This window comes from Myotis lucifugus, unplaced genomic scaffold (genome assembly GCF_000147115.1).
Source record: "Myotis lucifugus unplaced genomic scaffold, Myoluc2.0 scaffold_78, whole genome shotgun sequence".
NCBI lineage: Eukaryota > Metazoa > Chordata > Mammalia > Chiroptera > Vespertilionidae > Myotis > Myotis lucifugus.
Window position 1 is genome coordinate 3,630,330 of NW_005871126.1, and position 26,866 is coordinate 3,657,195.

The 26,866-nt window shown below is 38.3% G+C and overlaps 1 protein-coding gene across 11 annotated transcripts in view; it reads left to right on the plus strand.

The window, feature by feature from the left end:
* The first annotated feature begins 358 nt into the window (after positions 1–358).
* The window catches only part of SLCO1A2 (solute carrier organic anion transporter family member 1A2), a 77,563-nt gene continuing 51,055 nt past the window's right edge, over positions 359–26,866 (plus strand). For 4 of the 11 annotated variants that reach the window (XM_023755534.1, XM_014457531.2, XM_014457535.2 and 1 more), the window contains exons 1-5: positions 359–537; positions 20,431–20,621; positions 20,970–21,083; positions 23,406–23,547; positions 25,762–25,894. In XM_023755534.1, the coding sequence (XP_023611302.1) occupies positions 21,027–21,083; positions 23,406–23,547; positions 25,762–25,894 (332 nt within the window). In that variant the 5' untranslated portion in view covers positions 359–537; positions 20,431–20,621; positions 20,970–21,026. Of the gene's footprint in view, positions 538–6,807; positions 6,847–17,888; positions 17,957–18,009; positions 18,039–20,430; positions 20,622–20,969; positions 21,084–23,405; positions 23,548–25,761; positions 25,895–26,866 lie in introns of those variants that run through there. The other 7 variants (XM_023755529.1, XM_014457532.2, XM_023755530.1 and 4 more) reach the window with 7 other exon arrangements.

Here is a 26,866-nt window from a genome sequence, read left to right on the forward strand (position 1 = left end):
GTCTACGTCTGTTGGGTGTCATCTTTTCTGAGGTTATCCAGCTACACAGAAACTTTAGGCTCAATTTTTAAGCATCTTAGTTTACTAAGTTAATAAATCAACAAGTCTGTGGTTTTTCTTCTTAATCACAAAAGAAAAAAACGGAGGCTTGGCAAGTCAACTCATTAACTGAGTGTTTCTGTAGACTTTTGACATGATGTGATAGTATAAGCCATGGCAACAGAAGGGTTAACTGTTAAAAAAAAAAAAAGAAACAAAAAAACTAAACCAGCAAGGAGGAGCTTCTGGCTCCAAGTGACTAATCTTTTCTATAACCTGATTTATGCAACCCTCAGAGCCAAAGAAACTTTACCAAAGGATTAAAACTTATATAAACAAAGGTCCTTTATTTGCAGCTCTGATTCGGAGCAAGACACTCCGGCTTACAAGTGTGCAGAGCTTTATTCATATTGTTTACTCAATATGGAAGTTTTTAAAAATCTGATGATCTTACAAGTATTGAAGCAGCAGTGAATGAAGATGATGGTGAACACTAAGGTAAAAGAAATTAATTTATTTGGGTTGTTGTGGGTTGCAATTCAGTCACTTTTGTGTGAGAAAAAAATGTAAAGTAGATGTAAAACTTATTTACCATAAGACCCTTTGGTTTTTCTAATTGCCTTGTCTATAATTTTCTGAGAGTGACAACAATTTTATTTAATGCAGGATCTTGTAAGAGTAATAATATTGGTTTTTCACAAACAAACGTATGGCTATACCTTCCATATATTACATTTGTATAGGGTCTAGTTATGGGCTCAGTTTTGTAGCAGTGACTTATCTATCTCTTTTCTTTCTTTTTTTTTTTTTGGCTCACGACTTACTGTTTTAAGCAGATTACTGTTACAGAAGGTTTAGTATCTCTCGTAGCGGTATGGCGGATACCTGCAAACTTTTCAATTTCAGAGCAGGGTGAAGTGTTCTCTCTCCCGACCTTAAGCCCGACCTTTAAATCTATTCAGAGTGCACTATATTTGTCCTCTGAAGTTCGGCGGACACAGGGGACCGGTATCTGACTCCCGCTTAGGAAGTCTAAAAGGTAAAAGGCTGTGGGTGGATCCATCTGCTGGGAGGCAGAAGGAAGAAAGGGCTCTATTTTACTTTATTTATTTATTTTTAAAATTCATCTTTAGAGAGAGGAAGGGAGAGAGAGAAAAACATCGATGTGAGAGTGTAATATCACGTGGCTTCCTCCTGCATGCCCCCTACCAGGGATGGAGCCTCCAACCCGGGCTGAGAATCAAACTGGCAACCTTTCGGTGCATGGGACAATGCCCAATTAACTGAGCTACACTGGCCAGGGTAGAGGGCTCTATTTTAAAAGTAGTGGCACCCCAGTCAATGGCGGGCCAGCCAGAGCTAGTTTGGGGTTGTCTTAGCTATGGACTGATTGGATTACACAGAGCAATTTTGAGACCTCAGTTGAAAGAGGCTAAAGATGTGTGCTGCATGTCAAAATTTGAAGAAGTTGTGTGTGACTAGTCAGATGAGGTGCAAGGTGCATTTACCCTGCCGAGGACTCTGCAGGTGACATCATGACTGAAGGATGGGATCTCCAAAGACTCACCAAAGTGGCCATGAGAGTCAGTTTTAAAAATATATTTTTATTGACTTCAGAGAGGGAGGGAGGGAGAGAGAGAGAGAGAGAGAGAGAGAAACATCAATGATGAGAGAGAACAATCGGTTGGCTGCCTTTTGCACACCCCCACACTGGGGATTGAGCCTGCAACTCGGGCATGTGCCCTGATTGGGAATCGAACCATAACCATGGGTTGACACTCAACCACTGAGCCACGCTGGCTGGGCTGAGAGTCAGTTTTAAATACTTGTCTTTGACAAAGGAGGCAAGGAAGAAATTTCTTGCCTCGATAACTCCTCCCTTACAAGTTTCAACTCCGGAAGAGACAGAAGCAGCCTGTTCAGTTGTGAGGAAAGAGATGGGTGTGTGGGGTGGGGAGAGGTTGGGAGAGACTAGGAAAGAAAGAAAGAAAGCAGAGATAAAATCTGGACTGTCCCAATGGTAGGCGTTGGATATGTTGTAGTGGGAAGAAAGAAATTTTAATTTAAATGAAGTTCAAAGCGAATTGAGATATATTAATCTTGAAATGAACTTTTTTGTGGGACTAAAGATGGCCAGAGGGCTTTTTTTTTTTTTTTTTAACCTTTTGAAAGTCAACAGAAAGAGGTAAGATGTGTTTGAGATTCCATTTCCTGACAGGAAAGGAACTGGCCCCATAAAATGAATTTGATAGAAGAATAAGGCTATTTTCTGATATCACCACAAACCTCTTATTTAAGGCACTTGAACCTGCAATCCATTTCTAATGCAAATATTGCTTACAAACACAAGGTTGCATTATTTCAACTTTAATGTCTTTATTCATTAACACATCCCTTTCAGTGAACATTGACCTTCTCCTTAGAAAGACACCAAGATTATACTTTTGCCTTCTGCAGCCCTCCCTTCATTTCAGTATACTGTTACTGGTTTTTCTGCTTGAATGTTTTCTACACATACATATTTCTCTTAAGTATTTTCTAACAAAAATATTTTGCCATTTAACCTGGAGACATCTTTTGTTTGAATCGTGGGAATAGATTTAGCTTTTCAGGCATGGCATCTGTTGGACAAACTCAAAAAGTGTTCTGAAGGCTTTGGCTAGAGAGAAATGATAAATATTTAATCAAGGATCTTTATAGTTATTATTTAATGTATTTTATTGATTTTAGAGAGAGAGAAGAAGGGAAAGAAATAGAGAGAGGGGGGGAACATCAATAAGAGAGAAACATTGATCAGCTGCCTCCTGCACACCCCCTATTGGGGATCGAGCCCACAACGCAGGCATGTGCCCTGACTGGAAATTGAACCCGAGACCCCTTGGTGCATGGGACATCAAGGGTATTATGGTTTGCAAAATGGAAATGCAGCGAGGCAAAAACGTAGGAGTGTTCCAAAGAAGGAAAATTAAGAGTTCTTATACTAAGAAGTACAAGATTGAGAATTATCAATCCTGCATTCTTAGGTTTAGGATTAGTCAAGGACCGTTAGCAGTCTGATGTTAGGCGGTCTGGACAATGAATTCCAGTTGGTCTGGAAGATGAATGGCAGGAGGTCTGATCACATCCGGTGTTTTGGACAATGGATGTTAGTTGAATATCATGAGATCTGGATATGTGAGTCCTTCAAGGGATAATCAGAGGGTTATCTGGAAGTCTGGTGTAAGTCCAGGTACTGACACACATGAGTTGATATATATCTAAACATGACACAAGACTAGAAGGGTCAGAAGTTTATGTTCCCTGGCAAGTTAGGACAAGAATAGAATTGTTTCCTCATGTCTCAACATTCATAATGTTAATAAACTCATCAACTTGTTTAAAGTGACTGAACTTTTTGTATCCCCTTATCTTCACTCTTTTCTCACACCAATTCCATAGAAAGGGAATTGGTAAGGACAGTCAAAGCATGTGAATCAAATTTGGGCTACTCTATAAAGGGAGGAAAATAATTTCAGAAGTCTATATAGCATTTTAAATCTTCAAAATAGCCATTTATTTTGTATACGAGAGGAATTAAATAAAATTACATGTCCCATATTTGAAATGAGGACAGAAAGTAGAAAATGTCTTAGGTGTTAACTTGGTACAGGTACTTAGAGCCAGAACAAAGACAAGATGAAGCCTAAGTTTGATAACTTTTCAGTTATTTTGTCTAGCAACAGGGCAACGGGAGCTACCAATTATTGAAATTTGCAATATATTAGGCTCTCTGACAAGCACTTTACATTATTTATTTCATTTTTTATTGTATGTCTAATCTTTTTAGGATCCAGAAAGAGAAGATTTAGATAGCTCCTATTCGAATCAGTTCTAGGAAGTCTAACGATATCTACCCTTGGCAGTCTCAGAAGCATCAGAGATACTTGGGCGTTTGGGATAAAAGTGAGAATTCAGCCTGTGGCTCAGTGGTTGAGCATCGACCCAGGAACCAAGAAGTCACTGGTTCTCCCTCCACTGCCTACCAAATTCATTATGGGGCCAGTTTCTTTCCTGACACTCAATGGAATCTCAAACAGGTCTCACTTCTTTCTGGGGTGATTTGTGTTTTTGTTTGTTTTGTTTTGTTTTGCTTTGTGTAATTTGTATTATGAAGTCTACTCTGTAATTTTCTTCCATTATAGTTTCTACCTGTGTGCAAGAAAGTGGTTGCAAATATATGTAGGCTCCAAAGCCCGACCAGAGAAAGTGTAAGGCAACCAGGACTCCTTTAATCCCTTCCCCTCTGCTCCTTCTCCTTTTTCTTTTCCTTATAGCTCACCCTTTCCCAGCCTTCACCATGTTTTCTCATTTCCAGGTACCTATCCTGTTCGTGGTTGGCAAACTGCGGCTCGAGAGCCACATGCGGCTCTTTGGCCCCTTGAGTGTGGCTCTTCCTAAGCCTTAGGAGTACCCTAATTAAGTTAATAACAATGTACCTACCTATATAGTCTAAGTGTAAAAAATTAGGCTCTCAAAAGAAATTTCAATCGTTGTACTGTTGATATTTGGCTCTGTTGACTAATGAGTTTGCCGACCACTGCCTTAGGGCTTTGTTCGTAGCTAGCTCTTAACTAGGGTATTAGTTGATAATAAGGATTTCCCCCTCAAGAGAGATTTTTGTCTTTTAATGAGGAACTCTTGACCTAAATGGCCCTTAAAATGCAAAAGAATGAATTTCAAATTATGGAAAGTGATGGGGGTTAATTCTGGGCAGTTCAGCTCAAGTTATGTTGCCTATTGCTTGTTCAGATCATTTATGTTTCTGAAAATAGAGGAATGTATTCAATAAAAGGAAGTGAATTATCAGACCACACCAGAATACAGTTTTATCACGGTGATAGCTGTGTGTGGGACCACAGCCTCCTAGTTTTCATGTAAGCTCACCCTAGTTATTTCAGCATTTCAATTGCATAGACCCCCATATTCACATGCTTATAGGATAATCAGGCATTATGCCTATAAGATAAGATATAATTTTAAATTTAAGTCTACAATTTTTGATAAAATTGTTTCCTTTTTATAAGGCTTATCCATATTTTAAAAGTATTCAATTTTAAAATTATTGAATTTATTAATTATAGTTTGCTACAAATGTGGTAATATTTGTGGCTCCTCTATTCTTTCAGAATTTTAGAATTTGCTCTCATTCCTCTAATCTACTTACAATCCAGGTAAACTCTGCAAGATATGCTGTTTCTACATTGTCTATTATTTCCTTTTTAGTTTTTATGGGCTGCTTCTTACTGTTCTAAATAACAAAAAGAATGTTTCAACAGGGAAGAGGTGGATTTTTCTGAACCTCTATCTTGTATGATTCTGTCAAAATCTTGTAATTCTAGAAGTGGTTATGTAAGACAAATGTCCTTTCACCATTCGTTATTAGAACTGGAAAGGTAAATAGTGATATAAATCCTACTTAGGATTTAGGTAGATTGTTTTCATTATTCTATTTTCCTTTTTGTTTTTTTGAACTTCTTTCCACATTGTTTTGAGCCCACTTTTGTTGCCTATCTGTCCTTCTTGTCCCTCTCTCTCTTTTTAAATCCTGTTTATTTGCTATTAATAACAAAAATACCCACTATTATATCTGATCTTTCCTTTGTGAACAGTTACTGTGGCTATAAAAGCTACCTCTGATTGAACACCAAAGACCTGTCAGGTACTTTAAATATTTTATTCCTATCTTATATAATAAAGAGGTAATATGCAAATTGACCATCACACCCTCACACAAAGATGGCCGCCCCCATGTGGTCACAAGATGGCCACCACAAGATGGCTAGCAGGGGAGGGCAGTTAGGGGGGACCGGGCTGGCAGGGGAGGGCAGTTGGGAGCGACCGGGCCGGCAGGGGAGCAGTTAGGCGTCAATCAGGCTGGCAGGGAAGTGGTTAGGGGGTGATCAGCCTGGCAGGCAGAAGCAATTAGGGGCAATCAAGCAGGCAGGCAGGCGAGTGGTTGGGAGCCAGTAGTTCGGATTGTGAGAGGGATATCTGACTGCCCCAAGGGGTCCCAGATTTGAGAGGGTGCAGGCTGGGCTGAGGAACATCCCCTACCCCCCCAGTGCACAAATTTCCTGCATTGGGCCTCTAGTTCTTTAATAAATTAATAAATTTAATAAAATTTTACAATTATTATCTTTTTTTTTACAAAGGGAGCACAAAAACCATACTCTATTAACTCTATCACACTGTATTAATCATCTATATATATAAAAGTCTAAGTGACCAGCCGACCGTTTGACCATCAGACTGGTAGCTATGACACGCACTGATCATCAGGGGGCAGATTCTCAACACAGGAGCAGAAACCACAGGCATGGAAACATGAAATGGACTGATGAATCTCAGAGGGAAGGGGGGGAGGGGGAGGATGGGGAGAGATTAACCAAAGATCTTATATGCATACTAGAGGCCCAGTGCATGGATTCATGCACCGGTGGGGTCCCCCGGCCTGGCCTGCACGCTCTTGAAATCCTGGACCCCTCGGGGGATGTTGGAGAGCTGATTTTGGCTCAATCCCCATAGGCCAGGGGACCCCACTGGTACACAAATCTGTGCACCGAGCCTTTGGTAACTTTATATTAACCTTGACTCATTTATTTAGTTTTTTGTTCATTGCTCATAAAATACATTTATTGCAACTATTTATTGAGCACCTGTTATGTGCAAGTAATGGGTTTAAATATTGTGGGCACTACAGAGATGACTCATATACATTCTTGTCCTCAGGTACTTTTCAGGCTAAATGAGGAAATAATACCTGTCCAGGTAGGAGCTTTCAACTTCTTCAAGTTATTTTCCAAACCCCAACCACAAAAATTATATCAAATACAAAAGTGAGCTCAATAAACATTTGCTGAGTGATTGAGTAAATGTTTGTGTAAATTAATATCAGAAGAATCTTCTAAACCCTGAGGTGAGATGAAAGGATCATGAGAGGTTCCTTGGAAAATGTGGCTTTTGGGAACGTGGGGATAGATTCCCAGAGGGTGAGAGGAGGGTATGTCAAGGTGAAGAAATTGTATGGGCCAAGGTATGGAGGTGCATGAATGTGAGGTGTGAAATATATAGGAGGTTACTGCACAAAAGGGAGCAGTAGCAATACAGGTGAAATGTAATCTGAAGTCCTATGCAGCGGCCTTAATGGACTAGTTACTGGCTATGGGCCTATTCTCTCAGAGGAGTTTTCAATTCACTGTAAGAGATAATTTTCTTAGATGTATATAGAACAAAGAAATAGAAGTCTTAATAGAAATCCAATGTGAAAATTTCAATTGGATATTTTTTTGGGGAGGGGGGAAGAAAAAAGAGAAGCTTCCAACAATCTTTCAGTATTAGAAATATTTAGTAAGTGTATATTAGATTTTTCAAATTTTCTTTCCATTAAAACCTTAAAAAACAAAGTGAAACAAAGGGAAACTATCTCATACTGGGTAAAGACTGTTATTCTCAACATTAAACAAGTTCTTTACAATGTTGAAAAATATTCATATCCCATTGTTCTTTTGCCTGACCTATTTGTCCAGTTCCAAGACAAACTGATTTGACAGGGTCCTATATAAAATAAACCATAGGGTACAGTGGAAGTAGCAGAAAAATATTTTTGTTTGGGCATAATGTAGAGAAATTGTCTGGACTTTGGTGTTTGATAAATCTGGGCTCTATTTTTGGAATAACACTTATTAACTGTGTGATCTTGGATGAGTTGGTTCAATTTCTTTTAAAGATATAGGCTCTTTATTTTGAAATATATGACTGTTTGAGAATGCAAAAAATCTCATTCTTATCTGTTTTAAAAATTATATTTTTATAAATTCAGCTCATGTTTTACTCCTTAGTTTCTATCAGTAAATGGTATACCTGCCTCATAGGGCTTTGTGATGATTAGCAATTTTATATCCTATATAATAAAAGCACTTCCCCGGCTGTCCAACCTCCTGCGTCCCTCCCTGGCGCCGATCGTGCATCAGTGGGGTCCCTTGGCCTGGCCTGAGCCCTCTCGCAATCCGGGCTGAGGGATGACCCACCCCGAGTGCATGAATTTCATGCACCGGGCCTCTAGTATAAAGGTAAGAGATTTTACAAGTCCATTAGGTTGGGGAGCTGTACACAGTGGCTAAGAGCACAGCTCTGGTACCCACCACCAACCTAAAACTAGAATGTAAATTCTACAAGGAAGGGGGATTTTGTCTGTCTGATTCATTGAGGCATTCCAAGCACTTTGAACAGTGTCTGGCATATAGTAAGTGCTCAGCAAACTTATGGAATGATGAATGTTTAGATAATTGTTGTGGCTCCTCTGTGGGACTTGGTTTGTACTTGGTATAACCTGAGAAAGAAGGTGGTGAAGGGATTTACCCAAAGTCAGACAGCCTTAGTTTCTTTATCTGTAAAATGGGGACAGTAATAGTAATTTAAAAAATTTTTATTTTATTGATTTCAGAAAGGAAGGGAAAGGGAGAGAGAGATAGAAACATCAATGATGAGAGTGAATCATTGACCGGTTGCCTCCTGCACACCACACACTGGGGATCAAACAACCCAGGCATGTGCCCTGACCAGGAATCAAACCGTGACCTCCTGGTTCATAAGTCAATGATCAATCACTGAGGCACACTGGCTGGGTGAAAGCTTATATCTTTAAGGATATTAGTTATAGGGCAAATTGATATAGCTATTTTACTAATTCACATGTTTGAGCATCATGTTTGGATTTCTAATGTACTCTGTGTTTATTTCTTCTGATGGAAATGCCACAGGACTATGACTCAATATGTTCTTTGATATCTCATTCTTCACTATCAATGAATATTTCAAAGCAAAGACATTTCAGCCAGCATAAATATTTTCCAAATAATATAGGTTTAAGAGCAGCACGAAGAGGAATGATCACTTACAGTACTATGTTTTCATAAGTGTTCAACAATTACATAATTTTAAAAGTTTATGCATAGGTATAGATTTGAATTTTATTTTTGAGTTTGGTTATGAATTCAATGGATAGCCTAAATCAATAATAAGGGAAAAGGAGAGTTTGCAAGTATATTTTACATTTTTCAAATGAAAAGGCATTTCTGTTCCAATAAATTGAGAAACATTACCATTTCCTCCATTCCACTCCACCAGAAAATCTTTTTTAAAAATTGAATGTACTTCATCTCACTTATGATGGAAATACTAGAGGCTTGGTGCTCAGATTTGTGCAGATTGAAAGGAAATTAATTAGAAGGTGGCCAGTGGGGCAGGACTGGGTGAGATGGGCTGGACACGCCCTGGAGCCAACCTCCTGCGGTTCCTTTGCAGCTGGCCACACCGAGGGTGGCGCTGGGGCTTGAAGGCCATCTGCAGAGTGAGCAAGGCCCCTCCCGCAGGTGGGATCCCTTGGCCTGGTCTGCGGGGATCGGGCTGAAATCGGTAGTCCAACATCCCCCAAGGGGTCCCAGCGTGTGAGAGGGCACTCTGCAAAGTTGCTGTCACTCGGCAGCTCCTGTGTTGAGTGTCTGCACCCTAGTGGTCAGTGTGTGTCATAGCTACCAGCCGGTCACTTAGCCTTTTATGTATATAGACTAGAGGACCAGTGCATATTATTAAAATAATAATCAACTACCTCAAAAAAAGTAATAATAATAATAAATTACTGAGTTGAACTGATAATAAAGAGATAAAAGAGTCATGTGACTTGATCATTTGTGGCTTGATACAAGACTTAAAGAGCTTTGGGAGTGAGGATGGGGGATCATACATGTAAGTTACTACTTATTCTGGCAGTCTAAAGACATATTACAGTAAAGAAATGTTACATACTATTAATGGCACAATAGCATGTGTATGGCTTACTAGCTCATCTTATTTCCAAATGAAGCCATTCATCCTATATAATAAAAGCATAGTATGCAAATTGTCCCCTCAACTGGGAGATTGTCCGGGAGTTTGACAAGGGGGCAGGGCCGGCTTGGGGAAGGGATGGAGATCCTGGCTTGCGGTGGCAGGAGCCTTCAGCTGGTGGCGGCCAGCAGCAGTGGTGGCAGTAGTAGGCAGGCAGCCAAGGGAAGGGAGGGAGGCCCCAGCCGGCAGCCGGCAGCTGCTAGCGACCCTACCAGTGCACATATTTTGTGCACTGGGCCTCTATTTTAGTCATATTTGGTCTGGTTGAGATCTACTGAATCCACATTACTGTACTGCTTAGATACATGTATGCACTACACATTTAAAACATAGTTTAACTCAACATTAGTAATTGCAGGGGTAAAAATAAGGTAAGATCATGCACAAGAAACAATAAATGTGCCTGGTCAGCAATAATACATGCTAATGGTGAAGTATGGACAATTATTGCAAATGGAGTTAGAAAAGTTGATGAAATGGTCTCAGGCTACCACTTGGCCTCAATATCTAATGCACTACTTTGTACCCTGTAGGTAGCAAATAAATTATACTTGGGGTACTAGATCAACTTGGGCTAATTTATGTACATATATTGACAATGAAGTTATTTTTTAAAAATATATTTTTTATTGATTTCAGAGAAAAAGGGAGAGGAGAGAGATAGAAACATCAATGATGAGAGAGATTCATTGATCAGCTGCCTCCTGCACACTCCACACTGGGGATCAAGCCCGCACACTGGGCATATGCCCTGACTGGGAATCGAACCCTGACCTCCTGGTTCATAGGTCGAGGCTCAACCATTGAGTCATACTGACCGGGTGACAATGAAGTTTTAAATAAATTTTCTTTAAAGTTTTCTTACTTTCAACAATCAATTTCTTTTCCATTCAAATTACAAAGAGAATAAAACTACTCTGTATCTTAAAACACTCTTTATCTTTCAAAATGATACATTCTTAACAGATGGGGTATGAAGAATGCCTTTTTTCCTATAGTTGGAAATAAGTGTGAACTTGGGATTAGTCATGTAACTAAGAGCTTCACACAAGGAGTGAAGAAAATGCTCTACCTTATAAAGGAGATATACATGGGCAATTCACATAACATACAAATGAGCCTACTATTAATGGCACAATAGCATGTGTATGGCTTACTAGCTCATCTTATTTCCAAATGAAGTGCATTGGAAAATGTGGGTGTTTCTTTCATAGTGAAGTACAGCCTTGGTTATATTTTTGTGACTTCAGAATTTTTATACATATAAAAACTAATGATGCTGGATGTTGGGTTATACAACAGGCCAAATTCCAGTCAAAGGGAAATTTCTTTGGAATCTATAACTAGGTATTTATCACTGCTAGGAAGATAGCTATGCTTTTGGCTTTTGCTGAAGCAGGGATAAAATATAGTCATTGTTCTACCAATGTTTTCTTTTGTAGATCATAGCTTTCCAATATAAGCTCACATAGTTGGGAGTTATGGTTTCATATATACTTTTTTTTCATAAATAAGAACATATTCAATGGCCCTGGCCAGTGTGGCTAAGTGGTTAGAGTGTTGGCCCATGCACAAAAGGGTCACAGGTTTGAATCCCAATCAAGGGCATGTACCTGGATTAAGGGTTTGCTCCCTACCCTCAGTTGGGGTGTATGCAGGAAGCAACCAGTCAATGTGGCTTTCTCACATCGATGTTTCTCTCTTGCTCTCACCCTCCCTCCCTTCCTTCCAATCTCTCTGAAAAGCAATGGAAAAAATATCCTCTGGTGAGGATTAACAACAACAACAACAACAACAACATACTCAATGAATTCATTAAGGTATACTGTGTTCGGATATTTGTGCTTCATCTTTGCAGGGTGTCATCTCCAAATTGGCTCCTCACCTTTGCCTTCAAAAGGTCATTTCATTGCTCTATCATGTTGGTAGCTTCTGGATAGTCCAATATTTAATAGGGCCTCAATATTTAAGTGGATCTCATGGTATTGTGTCTATCATTGAACCTCCTTTATCATAAAGTAGGTCCTTTGGCCCAATGTAATGTTTTGCAGGATCCTATGTTGGAAGACCAAACATTCCATAAGCACTTAGATTATGATCCAAACCGAGGCTCTGCGAGCAGGAAAGTAAGTTCCACAGGTAGAATATGTACCAGTTCCAGTACAGAGGGATTGATGGCCCTTTCACGGTGGAAGGGTCTCAATGTAATCAACTTACCACCAGAGAAGCTGATTGGTTTTCTCATGTACCATAGTAAGGGCTTAGAGTTTGTCTCTGCTTCTGGCAAGTTGGCTATTCACTAGTGACTGATAGTAAGTGCTGTATGAGAGAGTTTGGAGATTAATGCATTTGAAAATTCTTTTTTTTTAAAATTATACTTTTTAAAAAAATATATTTTATTAATTTTTTACAGAGAGGAAGGGAGAGGGATAGAGAGTTAGAAACATTGATGAGAGAGAAACATCGATTGGCTGCCTTCTGCACACCCCTTACAGGGGATGTGCCCACAACCAAGGTACATGCCCTTGACTGGAATCGAACCTGGGATCCTTCAGTCCACAGGCCAATGCTCTATCCCTGTGGTCGCCAAACTGCAGCTCGTGAGCCACATGCGGCTTTTTGGCTCCTTGAGTGTGGCTCTTCCTAAGCCTTAGGAGTACCCTAATTAAGTTAATAACAATGTACCTACCTATATAGTTTAAGTTTAAAAAATTTGGCTCTCAAAAGAAATTTCAATCGTTGTACTGTTGATATTTGGCTCTGTTGACTAATGAGTTTGCCGATCACTGCTCTATCCACTGAGCCAAACCAGTTAGGGCTGAAAATTCTTTTGCTTAGCCTGGGTAAATGTCACACACTTGTGATTCAACTATTCAGACCTTGACATTGCCTTTCTGAGTATGCTTCCATTTCAGTTAGTCCCACTTTCACCTTTAGGATAACAGCCTACTTAAATAGCTGTTCTGTGGCCTCATCACATCAAAAATGACTCCTCATTGGATACTTTCCACCAGGAAATGCATCTGAATTTTTTTTAACAGTAATGTTTTATTTGTATAGCTTTTTAACCTTGCCAATTAATCAACTTTTATTTGTGTTATATTACTCATAACATGACACTCCTTGTAGTGTCAGTATGTCACTTCCTTCATTTTTCCTTTACTTGTATATTCAAACTCAACTTCCTGGGTTATAATTTCAATTCTGTACTTATTAGCTGCTTAGATTCCTTTACTCCCTTATCTCACTGCTGAATCAAAACTGCAATTCCAAATTCTAGGTAAACACATGTATCTATTTATCTCCCTTCTTTTCTCTTTGTATTGAATGTTTTTGGCATAAATCACATAAAGATATTGATGACTTCTGTATCAATTCATATTATCCAATCTGACTCAGTCTAGTAATTAATGCTATTCACAAATCTTTTTACTCAATTTCATTTAACATTCTGTTTTAATCTCTCCTGTGACTATTGTTAACTTTTTCATTTTATTGGGGTCTTCAAGCATGTTCCTGACCAATTTATTTTCAGCTGACAAACATGCCTTTCCCATTGATAATGTGATAGTCTTTATTCTCTTCCTCTTACCCCCAAATTTCTGCAGATTTTTATAAACTTTGCTCTAACATAACCCACATCCTTCCTCACACAAAGAGTACCCACATCTATCTATATAAAACCCTAATATGCATATCAACAGAATGGCGGAACAACCTGCAGAACAATGGTTTGGCGGGGGGTGGGGCCTGTGAGTGGGCAGTGCCAGGCCAGCCAAGGTGGGTGCCAGTGGGCAGAGAAAGGTGACCAGCGGCAGCAGTGGGGAGTGGGGCTGGCAAGTGGGTGGTGCCAGGCCAGCCAAGGCAGGTGCCAGTGGAGGGGGGGGGGCCCATAGCCCCACCGGTTGCCTGCAGTTCAGCCCTGATCACCGACTAGGCCGAGGGACCCTACCTGTGCACGAATTTCATGCACTGGGCCTCTAGTGAATATATAATGACTTGTACAAATGTGCGTAGTCAATCTCACTAATAAGTGAGAAAGTGTTAAACAACAAAACAATCAGTTGCTGTATCTGGGGAGGGTGTTTAACATTGATAGGGAGAATTACAACAGACTCCATGTTTTTTGCTGAGTAGAAGAAGAATGTTTGTCTTGGACCCAATCTAGCAGCTAACCTAGCAAAAAGCACATAAGAAAATACAAATAGTTACAAAAAAACCCCAAATACAATATATACAAAAAACGAAAACAACAAAAAACAAGTCTAAAACTTTTCCATTGCTTCAGCTTAGAGAACACAGAGCAATCCACTGGAAGACAGAGTGCTCAGAACAGATAAACTTGAGCAAATCACAAGGCACCTGCAAAGAGAGACACTCATCTCCTCATCCCTAGTTAATCATTAGAAAGGTGCAAGCTGTGTGATATAAAATTGAAAGTAACAAATGAACAAACAAGAAAAACAAACAAAAACTCATAGACACAGAGGACAGTGTGGTGGTTAGGAGAGGGAAGAGGAGTTGGGGGCGGTAATAAAATGTAAAGGGGCCAAATGGATGATGATGGAGGATGATCTGACTTTGGGTGGTGGGCACACAATGCAATATACAGATCATGCATCATAGAAATGTACACTTGAAACCTATATAATCTTAGGAGGAGGAGGAGGAGGAGGAGGAGGAGCCGTCCTCCCTGGGGAAAAGGGAAGCAGGGGTATGGAGGGGTTAATAGCGTCTTTCCTGTCATCAGTTGATTTCTAAAGAACAGGGTCAGGAGGCTGTGCTTTCCCACTGCCCAGTTTTCTCCTAATGGGGGATGGGATGTGGAGAGAATAAAATACTGGGACAGACTGACATCATGTGTCTCCAGATGTCATCGACTGAGGAGAACGTAATATCACTTCAATGGTATTCTTGTCTCAAGTGTGCAACCAAAACCTAATAATAAAGAAACATCAAACTCCTACTGAGGAATATTTCACAAAACAACTAATGTATACTCTTAAACAATTTCAAGGTCAAGAAAAAAACAACAACTGAGTAACTCTTCCTGATCAAAATAAACTAAAGAGATAAAGTAACTAAATGCAATGTATGGTGCTGGATTAGATCCTGGGCCATTTAAATAAAAAAAGACACACAAAAAACTACTAAGACATTATCAGGACAATTGATACAATATATAGACCATGGATTAGATAATAATATTGAACTAATGTTTAATTCTCAGACTTTGAGGATTGCATTATACTTACACAAAATAGAATATCTTGTTTAAGGAAATATACACAGAAAAAATTAGTAATACTTAAAGGACCACAGTATCTCCAGCTTATTCAAGTTGGATCCCATCTTCACAAGTTCTGCATCTGAAGATTTGACCAACTGGATATTTGAAAAATGTTTGAAAAAAATGTGACATTGTTACTGACATGTACTATGCAGTTAGGCCTATGATGGTTGGGTCTGTACTGAACTTGTATGGATCTTTTTCTTGTTATTATTCCATAAACAATACTATATAATAACTATTTATATAGCACTTATGCTGCATTAGGTATTATAAGAAATTTAGAAATGATTTAAATTATACAAAAGACTCTGCTTAGGTTATGTGCAAATATTATATCATTTTACTAGTATGGCATTTTGAGAAAAGTAGGATTTTAGTATTCTCGGTGGGGGGTCCTGGACCCAATCTCCTCTGGGTACCAGGGGACGAGACTGTATACAGAGAGAATGAGAGAGAGAGAGCAAATAGTGCAAAATGGAACCAATTGGTGAATCTGAGTTAAGAGTACATGAAAAATCTGCAGTTGAGTCAATTAAAAATCAGTTGATTTGATGATAAAAATCTCACATCTAATTTGGTATCACATAGAGATTGCAGTAGCTACATAAGTAATGTCAAGAGCTGGCCATTGCAACTAGTTAAATCTCCTGAATTCTCTATTACTGAGAATAAAAAGAGCATTATGATTGAAGGTATATTACCCAATAATATACATAGCTACCCTTCATTGAATGTTGATTGTTTGTTAGCATCCTGTTACATATTTACCATATTACTTAACTCCACTCCAACTGATTATAGCTGTGTTAGTCATTTGTTTTTTTTGACCTCACATGGTTTTCTTTTTCTCATCCTCTGATCCTCTCTTGATCCCAAGGGACTGTCTGGGATAATAAAATTTCCCAGGCTCCCTTGCATCTGATTTCCTGTTAGGTTATCAATGGGAGGCCTTGGTGTGAAAATGGAGTTGCAGAGAAGGGGAAGCCAGGGCATCTCTCCCTTGTCAGTAAGCAGCTGTGTGTGCTGCATCTCTGGCCTTTTCTCTTTGGAGTGACTTTCCACCAGTAAAAATCTGTTGGTTTTTTAATTCTTTGATACCTTTGTAACTAGTTTCCTAGAATGTAAAATTCTTCTATTGAATTGCCTTTCATGGGTTCTATTTTTTCCTGTCTTTGTTTTCTTGTCTGATATAAAGACAGATACTATCTTCATTGTATGGATGGATAAGAGACTTGTGCAAACATCACTCAACTAGTTTAACAACGGGCTTTCAAACCAGTTGTGCTTCATTTCAAAGCTCAAGTACTTATACTACTACACTGTATCCAAATGATATTCCAAATGAATATCCAAATAGTTTTCATTAATCATCTTCCGATTACTTAGCTCCAATTGTTTGCATTATGGCACTAACTACCTATTATTATTATTTAATTGTCTATCTCTCCCAATAGTTGGTGAGACCACTTGCGAACAAGCACATATGTTATTCATCTTTGTATCACTAGCACCAACTACTGTGTTTGGAATGTAGCAGAGCTTTAATAAATATTTGTGAAATGAATGAATAATAATCACTGCCATTTACAGAGTGACTCTTTTATGCCAGCAGCTATGCTAGGGATTGGTCTCATGTAAAATTTACAACTCAATCTTTATACTTATATTGCAAGACAGGAATAAATATTCCAGTACCTTAGATAAGTTAAAAAAAAAAAAAAAGAAGGCTCAATGAGTTTAAACAACTCACAACTAAACTAGGACTAAACCCAAGTTGACTGGGCCTCAAGTTCTGACATTTTTTATTATATCTAGCTGCCTTTCCATATCCGTTAATGTGAATGAACAAGTACACAAATAAATGGGTTGGGGGGGGGGAATCTGAACACTTTGGATTTTCAGTTATTTTGGGAGCTTTACAAAGAGATAAAAACTCCTTTCTCTATGAGAAAAAGGAAGAATTCAGTATTTACTTGGCATAATTAATGGAAGGAACATGTTTCTGTAACCAAAACTATGTGTGTGCAGGCAAAAGGACAAAAGAATTGGGATAAAATTTTAAAGAAACAAAATAGTTTACATTGCCAGCGTGGAAAAGATTGGCCACTCTGATAATAACCTGATCATTCTTTAGCGTTATTTGCATTGGATGTAACACTGGTGCTATTCACAACCAGTTCTCCTGAAGACTTGGGAAGTCGAGTATCAGTTTGGCTTTTCCGTGTCTTGGTCTATTATCAGAGTCGGACAGTAAGTTTTCTAAAGTAACAGAGTAAGTATATTTATTTTGCTTGTGTTTCTGTGCATTTCACTCTTTGGTTGGCATGGAGAAATTGCAGGCATGGCCATATGGCTCAGTTAAGTTTCTCCTTTTGTTTTGCCTAGAGTGATGCATCCCTGGTACCCCCTCTAATCATAAGAAGTAAAATAATACCTGTATTTGTAAGGCTTATTTGCAGAATCCAATATTTTATTCTTTGATTTCTGATGAAAATGAACTAATAGAAGTAAAATAACTTTTGTAGGCATTAGACAAAGAGTCATTGTTGGTTCTCCATGTGCTCCCCTGGCACATGCTTGCTTGGTTTGGTATTGGTTGAATTATTTCAGCTGGATACTCCCAAGAGGCTGTCCTCTTCTTGCAGAGGGAGAAGCCATTTGAAGATTCTGGAAATAAACAATTTTCTTAAGATGTTGCTGGTATGACTCTCTCTCTCTCTCTCTCTCTCTCTCCCCCCTCCCCCCCTGCCCAGGAAAGGATGTTCTCCTGAGTCTTCTTCATGTATGTACTACTAGTTTTGCCATGATAAAGTAAAGCCTTTATTTTGTTAATTCAATACTATGATGTAAAATTAAATGTATGCATTTCCCAGTCTTTAAAAAAAAGATGTCTATATATCTAACACGGGGGAAAGAGCACAAACAAGGTCATTTATTTGTTTTGTAAAAAAATTGTATTCTTTTGTGATTGAGATTTGTTAAGGCTGGCAGCTAAGGAGCGTCAAAGACCTGAGTGCTGCTGTTCAGAGCTCCAGTCACGCAAGGTGAAAAGTGCTAGAGCCCTGCTATCCAAAAATGTGTATATAGTTAACAATTCTGTAATGTGCTTCGACTACAATGAAAACAAAACTAAACAAAACAAAAAAGAAACCAGAGTTGTGACCAGGAGACATGGAAAAAATGCAACCACATTTTTGTGAGAATGCATACTGAAGAATTTCCCGCTCCCCTTTGAATGCTGAGAAGGGGTTAGAGAACTAAAATGCTTCTCCTCTTAATACAGCTTCAGCCAGTCATTTTCATTAGCAGTGATGATTGATGAGGATTTATCTGTGCCACTGTGGTCCCAGGAACAAAAGTCACCGTGTAAACACCCTGTGCTAACAAAAAGGGATTGTTCACACGGCTGGCACTTGCCCTTCTCAAGGATATGAAGAAACAATGCGTGCTTTCCCTGATTTGCAACCACAATGCTCAAAGTGATTGTGACATGAACTATCGGATTTCATGAATTTTGTTCAAGAAACAATAGATTTTACTGTGAATTAATTTGTTTTTCTCTACTAACGTGTGTATGAAAAGCTAAAATGTTTTCACTGTATATAGGAAAATGTTCAGTGTTAATTGAATGGCATTGAATTCATTCCAAGTGCTTAGTTTCAAAATGCCTTTTATCCCAGTCAACATGTTTGTTTATAAGACATCCTTCAAGAGAGCAAACACATTTTGAAATAAATCTTTGAGGCATGGTGATAAAATGTGCTCAAGATGGTTCCATAGTGTCACGAAACATAGAAGGAACTACAGTATTCTACTATGCGGTGATCTTCTGTTACTAACTTCACCTTTTATGTCCCCTGGTCAGATGGGAAAACATAGGCATTTAGAAGAGTCATGTCTTTAGCCACTAAAAAGAGTGAAGACAACTTTGACATGGAAGAGGAATAAGTTCTCTTCCTCTCTTATTGTTTGATTGGGTGACTATATTGGGCTCGGATTTTGGCAAGGAGAGCTAGAAGGGAAAATGAAGGGGAGTAAGATTGGGTTCTAAATCATGAGAAGGAAGAGGAGAGAGCAGTTGAGCGGTTTATGTATAATAAAAGCATATGTATTACAGATGAGGGCCAAAGAAGAACAGTTTCCATTCATTTGAAAAGTTATCCTATTCTCTCTTTTTTTCTTCAAAACTAGCTCTTGCACTTGAACTTTGATTAAGGTGATTTGGCATTTTATGTGGAGATTGCAGCATGAGTTCATCTGTGGGGCCATTTGGAATTGCCAAGACTTTTTAATAATTTCCATTAATGATATATGAATTTTTTCATTTCTTAAATACCAAAGCATTTGTAATTTGATCATACACTGTTTAGTTATATTCCATGTGTTTTATTTAAAAGTTTTACCATTCCCAATTAAAATATAGGTTTCTTGGGATCTGGGTACAAGTGCTTTCCACAGAGCCTAATTAGGTTATATTGTCTTTGGGATAGCGAGTCTTTCTTGTTCGTTTCCAAAATCCTGTGCTTAACACTATGGCTGGCACACAGTAGACTTTCAATATATAATTGTGTCCATCACAGCATGAGAAAAGAGAACTAAGCTCGTACACTGTGCAGTGTTTGTTGCCTTTATGTTTGTAGGGGAATAGGATTCAGCAAACTTATAGAGGTAAAGCAGTAGGGTCTTTAAAAATTAGTGCATTTAGGATCATTTGTTAAGTGGATATTGTTCAGAGGATTTTAATAAAGTAACTTGGGAAATACTGCTAATATAATATTCTCCCTTCTTAAAATAGATTTACTAGAATAAATATTGTCACAGTGAACACTTTGGTTTTGGTACAAAATATTGTCCTAGTTTCAAGACACTAGGACAAAAATAGACAAAATTTTAAAAAGGGGTTAATAAAATTGAATAGAGTTTAAGTAATGTTTTACATATAAAAATGTGTGCCTATATAATTAATATATATATACTTATAGATACACTTAGACCTGTATTTATTACATAGATCTGCCTTTATGTGTGTAGGGGAATAGGATTCAGCAAACTTATATGTTTGGTCATCTCCTAAACCTCATATCTTGCAACTGTAGGATTCTTTTCCAGATCAGAGAACTATTTGTTGTTTTTACTTAGGCTATTTCCGTAATTAAAATTCCATGTCTCCCCAGGTTTCCGTGAATCAGCAGTGCCCCAGAAAGTGCTTCCCTTCTTGAAACTCCAGGGAAGTATTGGAACGAAAAGAACTTGAAGAGGGAGCCTAGCCAAACAGAGATTTTTGAACTTTGGTAGGCTAGCTGAAGCAGAGTTTTAGCACAAACACAAATCAAAGTCTGTGTGTTCTTAAAAGCAGCATTTTCATGTAAGTCCAAAAAAAGTGCACTTTGGTTCTATTTGTTTTGGTTAAAGAAAGGAAAAGTTTTGTTTTAACCACATGGTCATTATTTTGTAAGAGGACATAACAAATAATTCTATCTTTAATCTCACTAAAGAGTAACTAAAGTTATTTGATGTGACCTTTTTCAATGGAAACTTAACAACTAAATCTTCTTTAACGTCATTATTTTCTAGATGGAGATCAAAAGCTTCCCAGGTGTTTTTGTACAATGGTTTCTGATTATGTTATTCAAATTTAGTATTTTCTTCAAAAGAATGACGACTTAGGAGTTTGTCAGCAATTTAATATATTTTTGTCTTCTTAAAACAATAGAACTAAGAAATATCAAGATTTAAATCATAAATACTTTGGAACACTCAGAAGAACAACATGGGAGAAACTGAGAAAATTGAAACCCATAGAATAAGATGTGTTTCCAAGTTGAAGGTATGGAATTTTTTGCATGTATGTATGTATATGTATTTTTTTTAACTTAGAGCTTATAAAGTTGTTCATATGTTCATGAAGTAATCTAATGTTAACGTCCTACTACCTGTTATGGTGATAATTTCTTGCTTTAATGAAGTATGTTTTATAACTGAAAGTGTGTCTAAATAGGGTTATTGATTCAGGCAATTTAATCGGAGATAGTGTGGGGAAACTTAAACAGAAGACAAAGTCTTTAAAATTTTCAGGCGTAATATTACAGCAGGACTTATTTTCCTAGATCAAAAGCTAATTAAATGCCCCCCGCCCCTTCAGGGGTTTCTGGGCCAGAGGAGTGTGGGGATCTCTCCTGGAAAATGGTTCCTAGGCAGAAATGATTGCTGATCTATAGGCAGTGATCACTCCACAATGACCAAGTAAAGCAACTATTTACTTCAAGCTTTGGCAGCATGCTAACCATTTTCAATAAGAAAAATGCTCATTTGTTAGCTGTTTCTAATATCTTGACTATTTCACAGCAATTTCTTTTTGCATTTTGCCTTCAAACACAATCTGAATTTATTTTAAGCCAAGGGATCTGGATATTTATCTTGGTTCTATAGCTAGTGCCTGCAAGCGGTTTCCAAACTAAGACATTGCCAGCAATTTCTCCCTTTCAAAAGTTTATTTTTTCTTCGTACGTGTGTAGGGAAAATATACACATGTACGTGAAAGTGGGGGATTATGATATAGATTTAGAAAACTAATTTTGCCTGAAATGCCACGTTTGTTATATTTGTAAATTTTCCCTTAAACTATCCTCAATTGTCATGTCCTTCTCTTGAAACTGAGTGGTTAAAAATAAGGTTCGAGGCCCAGGCTCCCTGGGTTCATATCTAAGTTCAACTGCTTACTTGCTTCAACCCTTAGACAAGTTGCTTAACCTCTTTGTGCTTCCGTTTTCTCATCTGAGAAGGTTAATAAAATATAATTATCTGATAGGATTTTTTTCTTTTTACATGCTTGAAATAATGACTGTACTATTGTAAAAATTCAATAAATATTCGCTATTTATTATTGATAGCAGTTGTGGAAAAAGTCAAGTCAGGCATTATTTATAAACAGTTGGTCTTTAATTTTTGATCACTTTTGAGTTTGGCAAGATCAGACATTGATCTGAATGTTATGGCAAAATAATGCAAGTAGAAGTTTATCAGGTAAAAGTGAGAGGCAATTGCTTAATAATCAGATTTTGTGTGTGTGTGTGTAAGAACAATGTATTTTTCTAACGATGTGAACAACAAATATAATAATTTAAAATGTGCCTTGCTTACATTGGCTTGATTATATTAAACCTGAAGGGATCAATATCATAAATTTAATATTTATTTATTTTTATATATTTACTAGAGGCCCGGTGCATGAAATTTGTGCTGGGTCGGGGTGAGGGAGGGAGGGTGTGTCCCTCAGCCCAGCCTGCACCCTCTCCAATCTGGGACCCCTAGAGGGATGTCTAACTGCCCGTTGAGGCCTGATTCCAGGCCCGATCTCACAATCCAGGACTGCTGGCTCCCAACCACTTGCCTGCCTGCCTGTCTGATTGCCCCTAACCGCTTCTGCCTCCCAGCCTGATCACCCCCTAACCACTCCCCTGCCAACCTGATTGATGCCTAACTGCTCCCCTGCCAGCCCAGTCACCCCTAACTGCCCTCCCCTGCTAGCCCAGTCACCCCTAACTGCCCTCCCCTGCCAGCCCGATTGCCCCTAACTTCCCTCCCCTGACAGCCTGGTCCCCCCAACTGCCCTCCCCTGCAAGCCTGGGTCCCCCTCAACTGTTCTCCCCTGTAGGCCTGGTCCCCCCCCCAACTTCCCTCCCCTGCCGGCCATCTTGTATTCACATGGGGGCAGCCATCTTGTGTGTTGGAGTGATGGTTAATTTGCATATCACCTCTTTATTATATAGGATTGAATTTATTGTGGTTACATTGGTTAATACAATTATATAGGTTCCTGGTCAAGGGCACATACTTGAGTTGCAAGTTCATTCTCAGCCCTGAATTGGGGTTGCATTGGAGGCAACCAATCGATGTGTCTGTCTCATAGGGATGTTTCTCTCTATCTCTCCCCCTCCCTCCCTTCTACTCTCTCTAAAAATCAATGGAAAAAATACCCTCAGGTGAGGATTAACAACAACAACAACAAAAAGTTGCTTGTCAATTCAAGGATAACTTAAATTGGAGATTTAATTCAGTCTTGTGGTAGAAGATATTTTGTCAACAGATGGCAAACATACAGTTTAAAAATAAAATCTTCATATGTTTTCTTATATTCTTTTCTTTCTAGATGTTTCTGCTGGCAATAACATGTGCATTTATATCCAAAACACTATCTGGATCTTATATGAATTCCATGCTCACACAAATAGAGAGACAATTCAACATCCCAACATCACTAGTTGGATTTATTAATGGGAGTTTTGAGATTGGTAATGAATTATTCCCATATTACTTCCTTTTATAATTTATTTTATCTATAGAGCTAGTCTGAATTTTATTCTCCTTATTTATTTTAGGCAATTTAATCTTACTGAAGAGTATATTTTCTGAAACAGATTGAATAGCCTAGCTAAGTTTGGAGTATGCTTAGAAATAATTCATTTAAATATTGCATCTGAATAACACCTAAATATTATCACATGTCCCGCACTGGATATTTTATTCTAATAGTTTCTGGTTATATAGCATAAGTAGTTAAGTATTTATAATATTTACATTTAATTTATCATTTGATGACTCTTAAGGGCTCCATCTTGATACTTAGGAAATACAATTGAAAACAAAGGAATCTGTTTTCCAAAGGAAAAAGCAAATATTTTCCTTCTCCTGTTGTTTCTGGGAAACTGACAATTCTTCCTAAGTGCAGAGGGAAGAAGAAACTGCTTTCACATCTCTCTGAATTGAGGGAAAGATAAAGTCTATTCTTAGGTCCTCTTCTGTGAGGACAGAGAGGAAGAATGAGGGTGATAAAGATTTCTCCTGTGAACTTGCTGCATAGAAATATGAATACCACTCCTTTATAGTTTTATCATGGCTCCTACATCCTTCAAGATAAGAGTTATCTTTAATATATTTAATCAAGCTCTGAACGAAAAATCAGGATTGAGGAGAGGCAAAATTGAAACGGGCGATTCTTGATTCTGTCTCCTAGTGTTCAGCTCCCTGTATCACCTGTATGCTAGGTGATGGAGTTACTCTTTACATAGTCTTGTATAGCTCAGCTCATGGTCTAAAGCAGTGGTTCTCAACCTTCCTAATGCCGTGACCCTTTAATATGGTTCCTCATGTTGTGGTGACCCCCAACCATAAAATTATTTTTGTTGCTACTTCATAACTGCAATTTTGCTACTGTTATGAATCATAATGTAAAAATCTGATATGCAGGATGTATTTAGGCAACCCCTGTGAAAGGGTCGTTTGACCCCCAAAGGGGTCGCGACCCACAGGTTGAGAACCGCTGGTCTAAAGGATGGCACAGATACAAAAGAATATTTTTGACTCTCAGCTCTTTATACTTATCAAGGGCTTGTCCATAATAATCAGGTTTCCCCAATTAGTTTCTTTATCCTAAGACATGGGAATCAATTTTTCATTGAGTTATTTACTCCTCAAATCCAGACTTACTTCTAAAACACTTGGAAAATTGGGGAATCCACAATTTTTTTACTTCTAAGGAAAGAAGTAGAAATAAACACAGATCCCTCACTTGGTTATGTTGACCAATATAAAGTTATATTTCAATCATAAGCTAGAAAAACATTTATCTATCTGAATTTGACTTTTGCTTCTTTTTTTTTCAAGCATAGGAAACATAATATTCTGATATTCTGTGGAGCAGGCATGGAGAGAGAGGCCAGAGGTGACACATGGTCTGACACCTAAGGCTAGCTAATCACAAACACAGCCTTTAAAAATTCCCAGAATCAGTCTTCTATCCCTTCTTCTGGCTTCCCTTTCTCTGCCCTTTTTAATTGTTGTTGTTGCATAGAGATCTGTTTATGTATCTTTCAACATTGTAAAATTGTGCCGTGCCAGCACGGCTCTGGGTGAACCTGACATGGGCGGGGCGGTGAAGGATTAGAAAAGACAGACAAGAGAATAAAGCTGGGGCCTAGGTCGGACACTGCCCTCTGATTAGAGAGACAGTGCCACGGCCTGCAAGCCGAGTCTTTATTTTATAGCCAGATTCCACGAGGCAAAGTGAAGGCGTGGTCAAGATGTTTACAACATTCTCAGGGGTTTCGAATCTACTCAATTACATGCAACTGAACTCTATTAAGCCCACATCACTCAGCCACGTGGGACCACAGGTTCAGACCATAAGGTCAAGCTTACAACTATAAGCCTTAGGCTATAATTGTGCTGGGACTTGCACGTGGCTTTGCCAGGAGAGGATAGTGCCCTCTCAGTCTGAGGCTTGAACCTGTCCAAATGCTGTAGCCGCTCTCCACATAAAATAGCCCTTCTTCAGGGCAGAGGTTGTGTCTTATTTGTTTCATGAATCCCTAGCACCAATCCCAATAGTTGAGATAGTGTTTATACAATGAATGCTAGATAGTAAATGATTGAGTGTTAGGCTGTTCATTAAGCTATTGCACATACTTACTGAAATATTTATTTTTAACTCACTTTCTCCTCCTTAGGAAATCTTTTTTTGATTATATTTGTGAGTTATTTTGGAACGAAATTTCACAGACCTAGAATGATTGGTGTCGGATGTGCTGTTATGGGCCTTGGGTGTTTCTTACAGTCTCTACCTCATTTCCTCATGGACCGGTAAGCATTCAGGCGCTGATAATTTTTTAGATTCAATTTTCAACTGCTGGAAATGAAGCTTTGGAATTTCCTTTATAGGAACAATGCTTCCCCAAAACTCAGAGCACCTTAACAGAAACCAAAAACGCAAATTCTGTTCCACTAGTCCGTTTTGTGTTCTTGGCTGACTCGCTTCCAGTTACATAGTCACATAAATTTTGTTAATTTATGATATAGGGATTTGGAACACCTCTTTTATGGAACTGAGTCTGAGTGAAATATTTTTAGGACCTTGCAAAAACTGGAGATGACTCCTTTCTTTGGACTATTTAGACAATTTTAATTATAATGTGGTTCTGTTTAATTGTAGGTCATCAAGAGACAGACCAGTCTGAAGTTTGATTTTAATTTTTACTAAAGTCATATGTGTACAAAGTTGTAAAAATAAAATTATATTGAAAAAAGAGTTGCCTCCTGCCCCTTTAACATTGCCCATATCACTTCTTTCCAGAGGCAGCTACTTGAAACTCTTTTCCCTCTTCTGCTATTTACCTCCCAAATGTCTCAATATTTATCCTTTTAGTTTTTGATACTTTAGTGTTATGCCATATATAATGACTTTCTGCTATAAAATCATACTCATTCTTTCCATGTGTATGACTATGTCAATATTTTATCATTCATTTCTTAGTCACTTTTTAATTTTTCCCTGGATTTAATCATTGCTTATAAAAATTAATTCACTTTCTTGTTATTTGTCACCAAACTTTCCACTGGTAGGGTAACATCTTCTCAATATACTCATACATATCAGACGGTTTCATTTTCATCTTAGAGATATCTCTCCTGTCACCACCGACTCATCATCTACAATCCAAATGGGAACCTCTAGGCCTGCTACATGGTAGCTTTCTTGAAATTTTTCCTTATCAAAATCTTTGGGAATTTGCTTTGCCTCTTTCCTCTATTCAGTTACTTATTTCTTGGGTATCA